General features: G+C 40.1%; 1 protein-coding gene across 3 annotated transcripts in view; it reads right to left on the bottom strand.

The window, feature by feature from the left end:
* PEX5L (peroxisomal biogenesis factor 5 like) overlaps window positions 1-17,038 on the bottom strand; it is a 117,428-nt gene that overhangs the window by 30,673 nt on the left and 69,717 nt on the right. For 2 of the 3 annotated variants that reach the window (XM_037407530.1, XM_037407533.1), the window contains exon 1: window positions 14,535-14,634. The exons of the other annotated variant lie outside the window; for it this stretch is intronic. In XM_037407530.1, the coding sequence (XP_037263427.1) occupies window positions 14,535-14,603 (69 nt within the window). In that variant the 5' untranslated portion in view covers window positions 14,604-14,634. Of the gene's footprint in view, window positions 1-14,534; window positions 14,635-17,038 lie in introns of those variants that run through there. 3 annotated transcript variants of the gene reach the window in all.

Below are 17,038 nucleotides of genomic sequence, written 5' to 3'. Positions count from 1 at the left end.
AACATATTCTCACAATATCATGCACTTTATTTTTGATTGTGAGAGAGTAAGATACCGCAGTTAGAAGAGGTACAAATAACTGGGCTTGAAATAAAAAACTTGAGTCACTCTTTTGTGGCAAAAATTATATTCCTGTTTTACAAACTGCACAAAAATAAAGCAGCAAGATGATTTTTCCATAGCAATTATTGCATACTATTGCTTATAGGGCTAAAGTATACAAGGCCTGGTGTAAATCCTTAAAATCAATGGGTGAAGCTGGCCTTCTCTATCACCAGGAGATTAAGCAGGGCTTTTTTTTTAGTATTTGGAAGTGGTCTTTTTTTCATAAGTAACATGCCTCCCCACAGAACTTCCACAATACCGTTTCATCTAGCGAATATGCATTAGCCCATTAAACAATAACCTGCTGAGACAGAAAACACTTCTCTGCAATACAAAGACATATGAGTGACAGTGGATGGAGCCTGGTGAATGTATGAACTTCCTTCATGAGTTTTGACCGTGAAGATTCATAACACGGTTTTAATTTATGAACAATTTTCCCTTTTAATTGTAATTTTTTCAATGCATTGGTTTTCTGCTACCTAAAAGAAATCTATTTCAGGCTTTTTCATGTATTAGGGATTAAAAAGAGGAAACGTAAAAACAGTCTCAGAAATAAAAGCCTCCTCTCTGCAATCTATCTCTAGACCTAGGCTGAGCTGGATGGATGTCTGATGGTGCGGCCTGCATTCACTTATCTTTAATAATGTGAAAACATGTTTTCCCCCTGACTGTTGCTTTCATCTGGAGCTTTCAGCTTTACTTTTACATTTGCTGCTCTCCTCTCCATTCTGTTCTCACTCTTTCTATCATAGAATTTTCAACATTTTCCCTCAGATATATTTGAATTTTAAAATTTAGGATGCTAATATGGACTAAAACTGGCAAAAAAAGGGTATTTACTCAGGCTCAATTTATATTTGTTAATTACAGGCATTTAGGTACTCCAGTAGCAGGATTGCCTCTAAAGTTATTAAAGCAAAACAGCTTAGATTCACTGTTGTTTAGTACTTGATTTCTGTGTTACAAAGTTGCAAGAAAATACCAAAGCTATTGAAATAAAATAATCTGTTATTTTGATGGATCAAACACTTAAGCTGGCACCTAACACTGACTGCCTGTATAATATGTGCACTTATTCATTTGCACTAAAATACCAATTTACATGAGTAACATGGAGGCCAGATGAGTGATTGCCTGCCCAACTGTGTGTAGCAGAACGTGCAAATGTGGGCACTTAATTTAGAAATCTGGCAATGATACTGTTCCGAACTCTAACTCTGCACATGATAAACCCATACTGCAGATGGAATTTACAGGCGACTTAATCATGTGGGTTTTTAACTCTCCGAATTGATTGTCCAGGTTGCTGTCTCATTCAGTGCACAGAAGTTACTTGGTTAATGTGGCGAATCTTAACACTTGATTGGCTGCATTTATACCAGCTGCACACCTTTGCTTTCCATTAAACGTGGCTTTTCAGTACCCACAGTATCCCTGGGTCTATACTTTTACCTATATAGTGATATTTAAGACTTAAGAGGACCTTATTTTTCTGTTTGTGATTTAGTGACAGTCTTTACTCATTTCTATTGGTGAAAAAATGAAGGTGGATGCCTGGTAAATTCTTGTCCAAGTTATTTTTAATATTTTTAAAGTTTCTTTATGATCAAGTCCAGATATCAGTAAAAATTGCTCAAATATATTTTTCGTTTTGCATTTATACATCCTATTCTAGGAACTAGCATTAGTAACAGCCACTGCATTTTTGCAATAAGTGGCATATTTGGGTGAACACAGAGTCCAGCAGAAGGATTGCCAAAGCCTCTGGATCAGCTGGATCTTCAATGATCTATTCTGTGATATACTAACAACATAAAGAAAAGTCCTCCACCATTTGCAGGGGGACAGGAGGGAAGAAAGAAGAGGTTCTATAGGAATCACCGTAAATGTAAAACTTCATGGGAAATAATCTGTTTCTACATGTATGAGAGTGTATCAACAGGGTATGTTGTCACATGAGATTTGGGTGCTTATCAGGTTTCCTATTACACTCTGTGGATATTTTCTTTAATAGGAAATAATGGGGGAAGGAGGGAATGAAGAAGGATTATGAGAACCAAGGCAGCCAAGATCAGTCACTGCAGACAGTGAAGAACAGAAAATCTGAAGGCAGACTGGAAAGGCAATTTATTGCCCAAACCTGTTGTAGGAGTAAGAGGATAAACTCTTGGAAGACCAGCAATAATGCTAAGATTCAGAGTCATGGAGAGGAAGGAGACTAGAATCAGAAAATAACTTAATTTCTCCAAGGTGTAGCTGAAGTATGAAGTAGCAGATGTCTGGCAAATTCAAAGCTGATCATCACATCCCTAGAAATTTCATTGTTATATTGTTTATATAAGATGTGTTCAACGACAGGCCTTCATTGGTTTGATACCTGCAGTGTATCAAAGTCCCTTGATAAAATTCTAACATCAAACTGAAATAATATTGGTGGTAACACCCACTTCATCAATTTTGCCAGCAAACACCAAGATTTAATTTTTTAGTAACTTTTGTCTTTCTGCTGCATTTGAAGCATTTTTATTTAATTGGAAAATGAAGTAGGTTCCTCTTCTCTGACTCTCGTTGTGAACACATACGTTAAATTCATCAGAGATGGGCCACTCAAATGATCAGAGGAATAAACCCCACATTTTACAGGGAGTCTAAAAGACTTTGACTTGCTTAGGCTAACAAAATGAAGATTGCGTAAGAATAGAATAATTCTTCATGTATAGATAAAAGGAGAGTAGTTAGATGTCACTGGAGGAGGAAAGTTATTTCAGCTATAGAGATAGGTTGGCACGACAACAAAGAGATCTAAATTGGCCATGAATCGATCTGGTCTGGTAATTAAAAGAATCTTTCTAACTATCACAGCAGTGAAGTGTATGAACAGTGTTCTTTTTAGGGTAGGGGGACAAAAAGCCTACCTACTTAAAATGGCTTTTGACAAGCTTTCTACATGGCTGTTTATAATGTGTTTGCTTTTGAGAAGTGGACTGTGGCCCATAGGGTCCCTCCCAATCCAGTGTCCTGTGTTCCCATGACTAAGGACTGGAAGCTCTAGGAGTGTCTTATTAAAAGGATAGTTCCTGTGAAAAATAATCTGCTTTCAACTGAAATATCTGGGTCAAAACAGGTAGCAAATACATGATCCATTCTACTGATTCTCGATAAATACAAACTACACATGTATAGAAATAGAACATATTAGAAAAATATTATTTTATGTGAAGCAGATATTTAATGATTAGTCAAACCTTATCAGGTTAAAGAGTGTCATGAACTGATATTTTTACTGTAGGCAAGCGTGCAGTGGGTAGGTTTCTGACTCTACCCTGTATGCAATGCCACTTGGTAAGCCCTCGGTCTCACACTTTTGAATTTCATTTTGCTGTCTCTTATATTGTACCAAATTTATCCCTAGTTTAACTCTGCTCAAGTTATTAGAGTTATATCAGGCACGAATTTGGAGTAGTGCTATAAAACATTCATAGGATGAAAACTATTATCTATATTAAAGTAATAATTTATGGTTCTCAAGCACCTTTCAGGGTGAAAATCACAGAACGCTTTAAAACATTCATGAATCAAGCCTGGCACCGCCACAGAGCTGAGAAGTATTATCTCTGTGTTGCAGATGAGAGAGGCAAAGGGAAATTAAGAAAGCCACCCGACGTCACCCAGCACTGGAGGAAGTGGCTGGGGCGCAGGAGCCAGGTGCTGGCAGCACTGCATCGTACTTGGGCATGCAACAGCTGTACATGTGCCAAGCAGCATAGTCTCAGCATGTGAAGCTGGTGATTTCTGAGTACTAGTTTAGCTTGCAAGTGCCATAAATTTTTGCAATGGTGCTAAGAACTAAGTTTTTCTTTATAAAATTCATTTTAATTAAAGAAAAAGCTCACATGCACTCCTTTCACTGAAGGATATCTAAAATCTGTGGAGGGTGATATTCCCTACTGCTTATACAGCTGAAGACACTCATCCATGGTACAAAATACTCCTAAATTCAAATTAATGTGCTGTAACTGACTTCTGCTGTTGTTTTCTGCTCTGCACAACAGAAAAGGTGCTTTTTCTCACCCCAGCACTGCTACTGGAATGTTTTGTTGCAAAAAGCATATTACGTGGGGGCCTGTTGGTGCTTTGGGTGAGATACTGAAAGAGTTAAAAGTGTCATCCAATGGCTGATATCAGCCCCACTGCTTAAATGTAGTCAAAGGAAAAATTATTTATCAGAGATGTGAGACGAGGCACAGCGGCTGTGCTGGAGGCCACGGCTGCCATAGTGCCCCTCAGCCCAGGGCACTGAGGGGAATCACCTGGTCCCCATTTCCGTGCCCCGTCACCTGCCTCATCCCCAGCTGTCTGCATTTATTCAGCTGATGTACCTTATTACCTGCAGCTGCCCTTACTGCTGAATTTTGCTTTCCCCAGTTGCAGTTTGGTCAGTGGTCGCTGTGAGGAGGAGGAGGTGGTGGCAGCTCATGGTAGTTCCCTCGCTGGGTGATCCTCAAGCTTGAGAGGGTAGGTGGGAGCCCTGTGAACGGTGCTGGTTTGGGGTCAGAAATGCTCAGGCCTGGGCGTGCTGGGGCAGGAGAGGAGGTGCTGCTGTGGAAGAGGCACACCGCTGGCCCCCTGAAGGGTGGCGGTGGCTGTGAGGGGATTTTTTGTGCCGATGCCCAGCCTGGCTTTAGCTTCCCTCAGTTGCCCATCTGGCACCTCTTCCTCTGCCCTGAAGTCACCCCTAAATCCTCCTAGGCCTTATTTTTCTCCCCTTGCCCCCGCTGAAGCTCCCTGCTTGGGAAAACAGGCAAAGCAGGGAAGGTAAAACCCTCCCGGAGCCTCGGCCCCGGAGCCTCCCCTCAGGCCTGGCCCTGCCCCAGGGAGCTGGCGCGGGGCACAGCGTGCCCAGCTGCTGCTGTGGGGGCAGCTCTGTGGCCCTGGAAAACCAGCTTTCTGCTCCTCCTCAGGGCCTAACGCAGGGGCCTCTTGTGGTGCTGGTGGGTGTTTTACTATGCTAGAGACAAATGCGCCATTATGTATGTATGCATGCAGCAGCTGCTATGGCTTTGGTTTTGCTTTGCTCCCAGCCTACATCTTATGTTGCAGTAAGAGAGTTATGAAATTCTTAGCGAGTAGCCTGATTTAAAATCAAAATAAAGAAAAAAGCGGGGTGGGCAGTTGACAGGCTCTGTTGTGAAAAGTTTCCATAGAGCAGCTTTGTTTGGCCTTGAGGCAAGGGAGCTGGAGCAGGCCCGGTGCTGAGGGGAAGAGCTGGGAGGCCAGCTTTTTACTCAGTGTCACATTTACAGCTGATAATGTTCACCTGCGTGTCCTATCCTGCTCATGGCTGCAACTGCTTTGTCTGCTTTCCCCTCCTAGAGCTCTGGGCTTTCGCTCTTGGAGTGCTGGAGTGGGCTGAGGCCGTCAGTAAGGTATGGTCCTGCCGTTCCATTTCATACCCTTTGACCGTGCTCCTGATCTTGATCCATTTGCAGTGCACGATGCATGCTGTTTTGATTGTGTTTTTTTTCAAATGTTAGTAGGGCGTAACACAATGCTAGCCTTTAAGATAAATTATTTGTAATCTAAATTGTGGGGTTCCAGTCAGGCATAGGCAGCTAATTAGCACCTATGTTTTGAGCACATAGTGAACTAGTTCTCTTAAATTAAGTGCCTAAACTCCCACCATGTTCAAGAGGGAGAGATAAACGCCTAGAAAAGCAACTCCAGAGGGAGATCCTGGCTACCTAATTTAGGCTGTCCCTCAGGAAACTGTCAAAGGCACCTAGCTTTCCCACTGGCTATATATGGAACGTATTCTAAAGGGCTGGTTCAAGAGGCACCTAAAACGTAGATGTAATTAGCTATCCAAGTTAGTTGGATTGGTTTCTACCCATTTTGTCACCAGAGGCTGACTGAATTACTCAATGCACTAATTTAGGAAGTCCCATACTACTAATGGGTAATCCCCTGTACAAATAATCTCCTGGGCACTTGCACCTTTTGCTGTACTGCCCACTCAGCGTGCTGGTGCGCGTGTGGTTGGGCTGCTGGCTGCATCAGTGAAATGGTCTGACCTAGAAAGCTCAGGGTGTGGTACTGAGCATGGGAGAAAGCAGCAACCTTTTAACTCAGATTTTCTATTGGGGAAATTCTGTTTTTGAACTTTGAGAAACTTAACTGCTGCTTGAGTGAGACTGGACAAATAGATGAAAAAGTTAGATTAACTTAAGTAGTTTGTAAGTTTTACGCTGTTCTTTTAACTTAACCAGACGTATCTACTAAGGCACCAACTAACTTCAATCACTAATTATTTGTATGATACATAGCAATGGCTTCTTGATAATGGGTTCTCTGCACGCAGCTGGCACAACATGATCTTTGATGGCACTCACTAGGATTAGTGGAAACAAGTGAAGTAATTTCCACTAGCTATCTATTTCTAAAAACTGATTAGTGGGAACCACAAGTAGAAATTGAGGTTATTGTTCTCTAGAGCGTAACTGGAAGTACTGACCTGACAGTTGTCTGCAGATCACTATCTTAGCAGGATAAGAACTGGAAGACCTTTTCTGCTTGCTGAGGGAGGTTTGGAGAGGGAACTCCTGACAAAATCACTAGTCTGGGGCTGGTGCTAGAAGTTCAAATTGCATGAGTTATGTTTTTCTTCACCCACTGTTCTAGCATGTTTATAAATATTTCACAACCCAAGTTATCATCTCACACTTTATTTACTATTGCGTAGTGTGATCACTGCTTGACTTTTTGCATCTGCCTTGTACCAGGTGGTACTAATTTTTTTCTCTGTCATTCTGGTGTGAATTCATGTCCCAACAAAACTGACATGCCAGCCAAATATTTGGTTTTCACAAGAACAGAGAATCAATTCACACAGCACACAGTATAACTGACTTTCACCTAATGTGAATTGCAGGAAGCTCTAAAACTGAGACAAACTGATTTCACCCTCCTGTGAGGAGCACTTTGGTGTTGCTGCCTTTCTGAAGACTAGTCTTGCTGAGCAGGTGGTGACTGGTACTCTGTTGCCAAGTAGTAGGAAGTGAGTGGAGTGGCCTGTGGATCAGAGGCACTGTCTTACCTGAAATCTCACAAGCCAAGTCACCCACTGGGGCTTAATGCAAACAACTGTCATAGGGTTTGTGTGAAGTCAGAGGAGCTGTGGGAGGATTACTATAGACACTGTATTGGATATTTAAAATCACAGGCCGGCTGTGTTGTTTAAAACCTATGCTTCATGCCTAAATCAGTAAATGGTAACACGTTTATGTGGCATCTTCATAAGCAGCAGTTGTATTGCTTGATGATAACTTGCTGTGACCGCTGTATCACAGTGGCATCCTACCTGCGTTTGTAAGTGATGACCTACGTGAGTTATGGTGTATTGTTGCAAGGTAAAACTAAATATCTCACAGTTTACCATCTCTGTTCCTCTTGGTCTGGCTAAAGGAAATTAAACATGAGAGTTGTATCTGGTTCTTGTGTTTTGGCCACACTCCAGCAAGGCACTTAAGCGTGTTCTGCAGAACGCAAGGTTAAGCATGCGCTTAACTGTCTTGCTGGATTATGGGGAAAGGGGAGGACATTTACACTTGTCATATTTTGGCTGTGACTTACAGTTTGGCCCTTGCTACTCGTATAAAAATGTGATTTACTGTAAATCTGCATGCTCTATGCACTTTTAAAGTAAAAGAAGCTGTTTACTAAAACAAGTGCCTTGCTTTCCTGGGTGTTGGAAGATTTTATTTATTTTCTGTTACTTGACTGTGTGTTGTCTTTGTGGTGTTGCCCTGCAATTTGAGTTCTAGCCTCTCCTCTTCCCCATACCATTGTCCGAACTGGAGAACTGCAATGGTAATCAAGACAAAATTAACTCATCATAGATGCTTAGAGATCCTTGAAGTAATATGGTCACTAAGTTAAAGAATGTTCCTTTAAAGAAATTATTTCTGTAATGTTAGTTTATGGAAGTACCTAGTCTGTACTCCTAAAATGGTCTGCTGGTTAATTGAGGGATTAACAAATTTAATATGTAAGCTGAGTAAATGCAGATTGGAGTAGTCTTGTAGAACAGGAAGGCTACAGAATCTTAGTTACCTGTTGAGAAAGCCCTGAAGAAACCTACATTGTAGAAGGAGGCACAAGTGTCGTGATAGTGTCTACAGGGAACAAACAGTAATTTATGATGCCAGATTTTGGTTTCTGTATCATTCATTGAATTTACTTCTTCTGTGGCAACTCCAGCTGAAGAGGAAGTCTGACTTTGAGAGCCACAGTTCTCAAATGCTTTTAAATAAGATGCAGAGGACAGCAACTAGAGGGGTGCTGTTTCACTCACATTGCAGGTATTATATTTGTAGTCTTGCAGCATCTCTGGGCACAACTATGATGATTGCTTACAAAATACTACTATTTCATGTTTTTCATTAGCTGGAAGTAGACTAACAGCATACAGAACTAAATTGCATGTACAAATTCTTTGTGAACCACCAGTGATCCATAGATAAGTTCAAGAGTTTCAGCAGTAGTAGATTGTATATAGCTTCATGCACCATTCTGAGTGTGGTTATAAAATCAGATGTCAGTTTAGGTGGAAGATGTACAACTGCTGCTTTTTTTTTAAAGACCAAATCTTCATGCTTTAGCAGCATAAAGACTATGAAGATGAGAGAATGAACTATATCTAATATATCATGACTTCTCACAGAATTTAGCTTTTGTAAAGCTTATGCCTTTCCTGTTGATCTTCAACTGTGTTGAAAATGCTCTTTGTTCATTTCCCACGCAACAAAATTTATCTTTTACTTATCTTTGTATATTGGTTGTAATTACTTTGAAATCACACAGATCTTTCTTTTCCTTTCTGTGGATTTTTCTTTTAAAACAGAGTTCCTTAGTGTATCTTGAATAAGGTTGTAGTTTTGGATGTATTACTGTGACAGTCATAGGAATCAAGTCACAATTTCTTGTCAAGTTATACAGTCTTTCTCTGTAGGGATCTGTCATGGCATGTGTAGTTGCTTTGAAACATTTCTTGCAGATGGAAGGGCTTGAAACTTGAAGGTTGGTTGTTCTTTGAACTTGGATTTCAGTAGAACAGTTTCACTGTACAGAGAGTTCACTGAATATAGAACTGTAGTACGTGGCTTGCAGTCCCTTAACAGGATAGTATATTTTTACTTAAAGTATTCATGAATGAAAACCCAACAAATTTCTGAAAATTAATTCCTATTAATAATTCATATAAAACCTCAGGGTTAAACTGGTGTATTATTTAAAAAAAAAAGTTTGCCCAAATCTTTCTGTGCTTTTGGAATAGTAAGGCATTTTAAAATGTATGAAAATGTATAGTTAATTTTTAATTTTATGAAAAAATTACACCATCAATTCCCATGCTAATTTCAAATTAAAACTGTTATTTTTTTTAAGAAAGTATTTAATTTGTGACAGAAATCTGTATAACTTCAGGCAAGCAGCCAATTTATGACTTTTAAGCATATTGTCAAGGCAACTTTATTATACTCATGAGAATATTTCTGCTGAAATAAGGCATACTGCCCTACAGCCAATAATAGTATCGAGCAATATTTAACTTAATGGTAAAGAACCAATTAATATTTGTACTGCTAAGAATACTTCTATACATTTTGTGGTTTCTCTTTATTCTGTTTTAATAAAAGATGAAAAAGAGTTATCAGTAGGACTTAAGAAGTGTCTCCCACTAAACTGCTCAAAACTTTTATAGTCAATAAAAGGAGACAGATTTGACGTGTATGGAAAATATGCTAATGAATTTATCGCAAATGCTTTAAAAATAATATAAAAAATGTGATCTGCGGTCTAGTCTTCCTAACATCAGTGAGGAAACTGCCACTGTTCTCAGAGGACAGATAGGAATGTGCAGTGAATTAGTGTAGCCCAAACTTAACTATTGTCACTATCTACAATGGGCATGATTTTTGCCTTTTTTTAAGTTAATATACATCAGTTAGTTAAAATTAAGTTAATTTTGATTTAGATTGGTGTAAAAGAGAGCAGAAGCTAATTACGCTCTCTTTAACTTTCCACTATTCTGTTATAACGTTATTTAGTAAACATTTGCGGAGTGGGCTGTAAGTCAAGGCAAGTCTAATGCTAAGAAGCTTAGAATGAATGTGATTGATTCAAATGGGACTGTTAACTTCTATGTGGAAATGGTGATTATGCAATCAAATTCATGTAGTAAGTCCTTGATACACAACCAGAAAATCTACTAACATTGGGAGCTGAGTATTAGCTATCTTTACTCTGTTTCCTTTAAAAAACTGAAGCAGTTGAAAGATCTGCTATCAAGGTTTAAAAAAGACCAAAACCCCACAAAACCCCGGAACAAAGCAAAAAGCCCAACTGACCAAGGAAAAAACAGAAACAAATGAATAAAACCCAAACACTAAAACAGTGGCATTCAGGCAGTGGAAATGTTTGAGTATTTTACTCATAAGCCCTTGAGTAAATCTAAATGTGCTTGGATCAACTAATAGCATGTAAATGAAGCTCATTAAAAAAAAATTTTTTTTGCTCCTACTCTGAATACTCACTAATACCTCATCATGAGACTATTAAAAAAATCTTAAGCATCTGGTGGAGTTAATTGGGGTGTAGTCATGAAATAGATCTCTTTTTTTTATTATTATGACTTGTGTGTTGTAGCTTGCATTTTTATGGGATAGGATGAATCTCCACGTTTCTTATAATGTAATTTCAACTTGTAAAATTTCCACTTTCTGGTTCAAATTCTAAAACCTAACTGTTCTGTAGGTTAACTTTGTAAATTGTAAGCAGTCAGTATTAAAACTTTACTCCCAGCAATGTCTGTGTAGTTCGTGTAAATTCTAAGTAGGCAGCTCCCATACTTTTCAGTTACAGTCAGAAGTGGGAATAGCTTTCAATATAAGCTTTGCGCTTTTTTCCTAATAGTGAATTTTTCATGGACTCCCATTTCTGTTCTATATAAAAACAAAGTATATTTGCCACAGGATCGTCTTGGATATGAATCATCTCCTGCAGGTGGTCTGTCTTTCTATTATCTTTATAGGGGTGCTACTATCACTAGCTGTCTAATTTATGTACTCTAATGAAGAATCTAAATTAGGTGTGATGAATCTGGGACAAGTAACTCTTGTGACACTGAGATTTGTTTGTTTAAAATCAGGCTGGCAAGGTGTTCAAGCATGTGCTTTTTACTTCTTGATAAAGCAGTTAATCATATTTTAAAGTATAAGTGTGGATCGAAGAACCTTATTGAATCAGATCCTTTGAAGTTCACTGACCTGCAGCAAATTGAGAATTTCATAGCTGACTGTAGAATTAAGCTATCATTGCAGGGGATATTCAGGTTCAAATTTCTCATTAGAAAATAAGTCTGAAGTGAGCTTTTTTTCTCCTGACAAATGCAGAGAAGCTGTGAAGAGGTTAAACAAAAAAATTGTTTTGGAATTGAATTCAAACTTTTTTGCACAGTTTTTCTCATTTATTTCTCTGCTTCAGTTAGAAGTACTTTGATTCAGAGCTTAACTTCCAGTTAATCTTTGAATCCTCATCAAATTTTCTTTCTCTTTTTCTAGGTTCTATTCATATTAAAAAATAGCTTTTTCCTTTATTCCAGTCTCCTCTGAATTATTTTTAGAGAGATAAAAGGAGACAACAACATGGCATAGAGTTATGTTCTACAAAATCCCATTAGTACTGAAAGCTTACTCTCTGTTGATACCTGAAGTATTAAATTTGACAGCTGCTGAATGCTTTCTCATACCAATGAAGTGACTTTCATTGAAAGTAATTAAGACAATCACACAAAGTAGATACTGAGAGGCCAATTCAGTTACCTAGAATACACCTCTGCTGATTGTACTATTCTCATTACCGTTGAAATGCTGGTCAAGATTCCTAGTTACCATATATTGGCATAGCCCCACTGGAGTCTGCAGTGCTTTTTTTGGTTTGTTAGTTGAAGTTTTGCCTCCAGATCTGATGATATCAAATAAACCCTGATGATACAAAATAATCTGTGAATTGGAAACTTCATTAAAATTTAATTCACAGTAATTATTATGACAAATAAGTATCATATTTTACAAGCAGGTCTGTGCTAGGAGCATAAAATAAAATGTGAATATCTATCCGACTTCTGTGTTGGACGTGTTTTTAACTTTGTCCAGAGGAAAAGAGTGAAGAGACACCTTTTAAAATATTAGTTCAGGGGTCTTCATACACTATCACTATCTATTTATCTTAAAACAAGGATTTGGAGTCTTTTCTTTGTGTATCAGGTTCCACCTATGATTCCTGCTTCTATAGTCAGACATGATTAATCCTCCATTCATCAAGGATTTTGGAAATGTGAGATTTCACTTTTTTCTTTTTTTATTATCTTTTTAAAAAAAAAATTAGAGAAGCCGATACTATACTATTTGGGCTTGATCCTTGTAAGTTACTTGCTGGTTTCTTGCTTAGTTTTAGGGGTGGAGCAACACGGATACCTAAGGTAAACAGCTACTTCCTAAAATACACATGTGCCTGTAGCGGGTCTGGTGGTGGTGAGAACTTTGGAAAGACCAGGCCTTATTCTCTTGACTCAATTTAATCTGGCTTGAGAAATTTGCAGCCAGCTTGGAAGTTATGCGGTTCACCCTGTGAGCAGCAACCACATCCATCTGTTCCATCATGTAAAACAGCAGACACAGCCACTTTGATGGTGATGGTTAAACGTATATAGCAATATAGCAGTGCATTATTCTGAATGAATGGTCTGAACGAGAGGTTTACACAGACACACTAAAGAGACAGCACCTCAAAACAACATCACAGCCAGACAACTAGGATACAAATGATGTATGCAACATGGTCGTATGACTGCACATCACACATACATGATGCAAAGATGGCTATGGAAAATACTCACTTTTTCACTTGAGTCTGCTTCCTTTTGGCTTCTGCACCCCTTTGGTGCATAGCAGGGAAGTAGGTATTTGTTTAGTGGAAGAAATTACACTGACTAACAGAGACAAGCATTTTACTCATAAATTTATCATAGACTATCACTGAGGAGACTGACCGACAACCACTACAAATGGTGCACTAAACATTTAATGAACCCAGGCTCCTGGCCCTGTTGAAACCCATGGAAGTTTTCAAATAGGTTTTTTGGGGGGTGGAGTGGCGGTGGTTGTGGGGGAGGTAGAGGGGACAGCATTTTATGTTGGAGTCTAATTGTTTGTCACTTAGGAATTGGAAATGATGCCTTGAAGGGAGCACCCTTTTCCTTTGTGTGATTGCTTTGTGTTCACCGCAAGCAGAACACAGCGTTCAGCAGGGGCTGGAAGGAGGGTGCCAGCCCTGCTTTCCAGGGTGGCAGATGGTGTTTCTGTAACGTGTGCGCATTAGTGCAGCACATCTGCGATGCTCTGTAAGAGAAGTACGTGCTGGCCTTGCGTGCAACTTAAATACTTCCAGAAAGTACAGTAGCTGTTATCCAAAACCACGGAAGGAATAAAACAGGATTGTGGCTTTTGTTGAATTCTCTCACCTAATCTTACCACATAGTTGTTCTTAATTCCACTGAACCTCCTGAGGAGTAGGAACAACTTACGTGTGCTAAATATTAACAGTAAGCTGAATGCACTTGCTTGGGTAACAAACTCACGTACGTGAGCGACAGGAGGGAATAAAATCCGCTCCTGCAGTGCGATGGAAGGGCTGTGTGTTACAGTAGCATTCAGTCACTATCTTCAAGTAACTAATGAAACCACCCAAGGTTTGTTGGCTACTCCAAGGTGTGAGGTTTCCCGTGATGACATGATATCCTTCCTTGGAATGCAGTTGTAAAACGAAAGCAGTGAGCTGTGCAAAAGAATGCCGGCTGACCTGGGCCAGGAGTGGAATCCCAGTGAGAGCTTAGGGGTGGGATTGGGCGACAGGGAAAGTGGTACCACTGTGAAGTGGTTGTTTATTTCATGTATTCATTGAGCGTGAATATTTTATGTGCGTTGCAAATGAGTGTTTGTAGCGCGAATATTGATGGCATGAATTACAACTGAAATTTTAAATTGCTTTTTAAATACAGTTTCTGGTAACTGATGTGTACCGTACGTTCTACGGATCCCTTCATTTGAGGGGAGAAAGCGCATTTTTGTGTAACTTTTCCCGTCAAACCGATTGCTGCGCCCCCCCGGCCCCTGCGTTCGGCACCCCGCGCGTCAGGGGGCAGCGCCGCCCGGGTGCGGGTCCCTCTGGCCGAGGGGATCCCAGCACCGCGGGGCGGCCGGGGGCGCTGGGCCGCCTCCGCCTGGGGCCGCCGCTTCCCCCGAGCGGCTGCGGCCTCGCCGCCGGCCCCCGCGCTCCGCCGCGGCCTCCGCAGAGCCCCGCGCTCCGCCCACCTGTGATGTCACAGTGAGGAGGGGCTTCTCCTCGGCAGACTCCTCCCTCGGCATCTCCTTCATCACCATGGCAACAGCCTTATCTGCCGCCCTAGAGCCTTTCCCCTACAACAGCGAAATCAACAATGGCGCGAGTCAGCAGCGAGCCTGGCAGCGGCCCCTTCCCCCCCCCAGCACCGGCCGGCCCTCGCGCTGGCGGGCTGGCGGCTGGAAGCACAGCTCGGTGGAAGGCAGCGTAGGCAAACGCTGCCCGGAGTAGCGATGATAGTAACAGGCCGTCTGTGAACCTGGCGGGTAACCACGCGGCCGGTTAGAGTTGCCCCAGTGAAGCCACCGGGAGCGCGGCGCTGCCTTGCCGGGGCAGGGCTGGCTGGGAATACTCCGGTGCCTACGGAAGAGGTTGCACCTTCTGCAGCGTAGCATCTCCGTAGGGGTGGGGTCTGGAGGATCAGCCCCCTTTAATTTTGGGTATCAAAAAGTTTAGATCTGGAATACCTGATTTTTGCAGAAAAATAGCATCGAGCGCATTTTGCAAACAAAGCACAGTTCCTTGTAGTTCACTGAGGCAAACTCTCCCTGGAATTCCAATGTATAACCTGTAGGGCTAGGCCCATGGTGCTTATAGCTCTAGTAACTTTTAAAAATCAATTTATGTCATATAAACAGTCTGTATTTTTGGTAACAGAATATACGGAGCCAAATTCTGCCATCGTAGGCATTGCTACAGTTCTCCCCAAAATGGTCGTTGCTGTTGAAGTTACAGTAGGGATTTTTTTTAACTTTTCTTAAAATTCACTTAATATATTGTAAATATTCAAGACAAGGTTAAAATATTTCAATGATACTTAATATTTTAGCCAATCAAAAAATGCACTAACATTACATGCCATACGCTCTTTGAAGCCATACTCTTTAGTTAAGAAGGGTATTTATCTTCTTGAATTCACATGGGTTTTTATATTTTGATCTCTTACAGTCTTATAAGTGACGGAGAAAGTCTGAGTGGACACATAAAGCATACCAGCAGAACTGTATTATACTAGTGACCCTGGACATGTCCTTACTATTATACTTTAAAAGCTCCCATTGATTTCCATGGAAGTTTTAGCTGTGCAAAGACTGCAGGATCTGGCTCCATAAAAGCATTATTTTACACTAAACTTAAATATATTCAAATACTTTAAAGTCTGCTAACAGAAGGGGTTCTTTACTACCACATCATATACAAGAATTACTTTTGCTATCAATGTATTCTGTGTCCAATAAAAAACCCCCACTATTGTTTATTCTGAACTACAGGTGGTTCCAGAAACATTTCATCCATTGCAGGTAAAAACATTACATACTACTGTGATTTTTGCACAGATTTTATTAATTGTCAGGTCATTCTTAGGTTAGCTTGCTGGTGCGATATGTCACAGTTACCCTACAGAGAGTTCTTTGCATGCTGCAAGAAATTCTCGGAGCAGAAGTGTCATAAATGATAAGCATGCCGGATTTGTGATGCCTTTGATATCCAAAGAACTGCAAAGTCGTTATAAAATTAAATATATTTAATTCAATGAGAATTACTTCTGATCAGTAAGCATATCAAAGGTTCTTGGCCAATTACATATTTACAGTGTTCATGATTTGTATGACATGTTCCAGGTCTATGAAGCTTGTTTCTAGTATGACATATGGAGCCATTGTTAGCTGGCACTAATAACATGCTACTTGATCTTTTAAAAATTTAGTCCTTTTGTGCTGAGTGCTAGAACAAAATAGTTTATCAGCTAGAAAGGATGCATTGGAAAGCATGCAGTGCTTTTTATTTCTTGCAGAGTAAAAACCCACCAAAGCAAAGGTCAGGTCACTTTTTTGAAGACAGAGCCACTTTTTCTTCAAGGTTTCACCTACTGCCTGAAAAGAGTCATGATACTTATATTAGTGCCTGCTGTTAACCTTTCATAAACATAACTCTGCAAAACCCTGGGAGTGGTTGACACCATATATAAAATCTGTCTCATCAGTTTACAGTGGCTATAGTACAGTGTCAACTAGTAACCTGATGAATACCTCTGTGCTAGTGTTTATATACGAGCAGACCTCGTATATTTGCTAGTCAAAATAAGTAGTTTGGCAATACTTTTTTAAAAAAAGATTAGGTCTTTCTTTTAGCTTTCCGAGAAGACTACATGTAAGTCAGGTTGATTTATTTCTGGCTATTCGGCCTATGGTATGAAAAACATTATTCTGAAACTAGAAGTTAGTAGGCAATTTCCTGGATACCAAAGAGAAAGGCGCTGCAATGAAATAGCTTAAATTCTCATATTATGGTGGAGAGATACACGTGACCAATTCATTGCAAAAGCCAGGTTTTTATTCTGGTGACTAGAAATGGATTTTGTTGTCCGTTACAAAGTACGTAAGCTTGAAAATTTTGGTCTCTATTTGCTGTAGTGAATACTATATATTCAGCCCTTGTCTATGAAGTGGTTAGGCAAAAGCATTGGAGAGGAATA

The sequence above is a fragment of the Falco rusticolus genome, chromosome 13 (genome assembly GCF_015220075.1).
Source record: "Falco rusticolus isolate bFalRus1 chromosome 13, bFalRus1.pri, whole genome shotgun sequence".
NCBI classification, from domain to species: Eukaryota; Metazoa; Chordata; class Aves; order Falconiformes; family Falconidae; genus Falco; species Falco rusticolus.
Note: the sequence above shows the minus strand (reverse complement) of the source record. Positions and strands in the feature narration are given on the sequence as shown.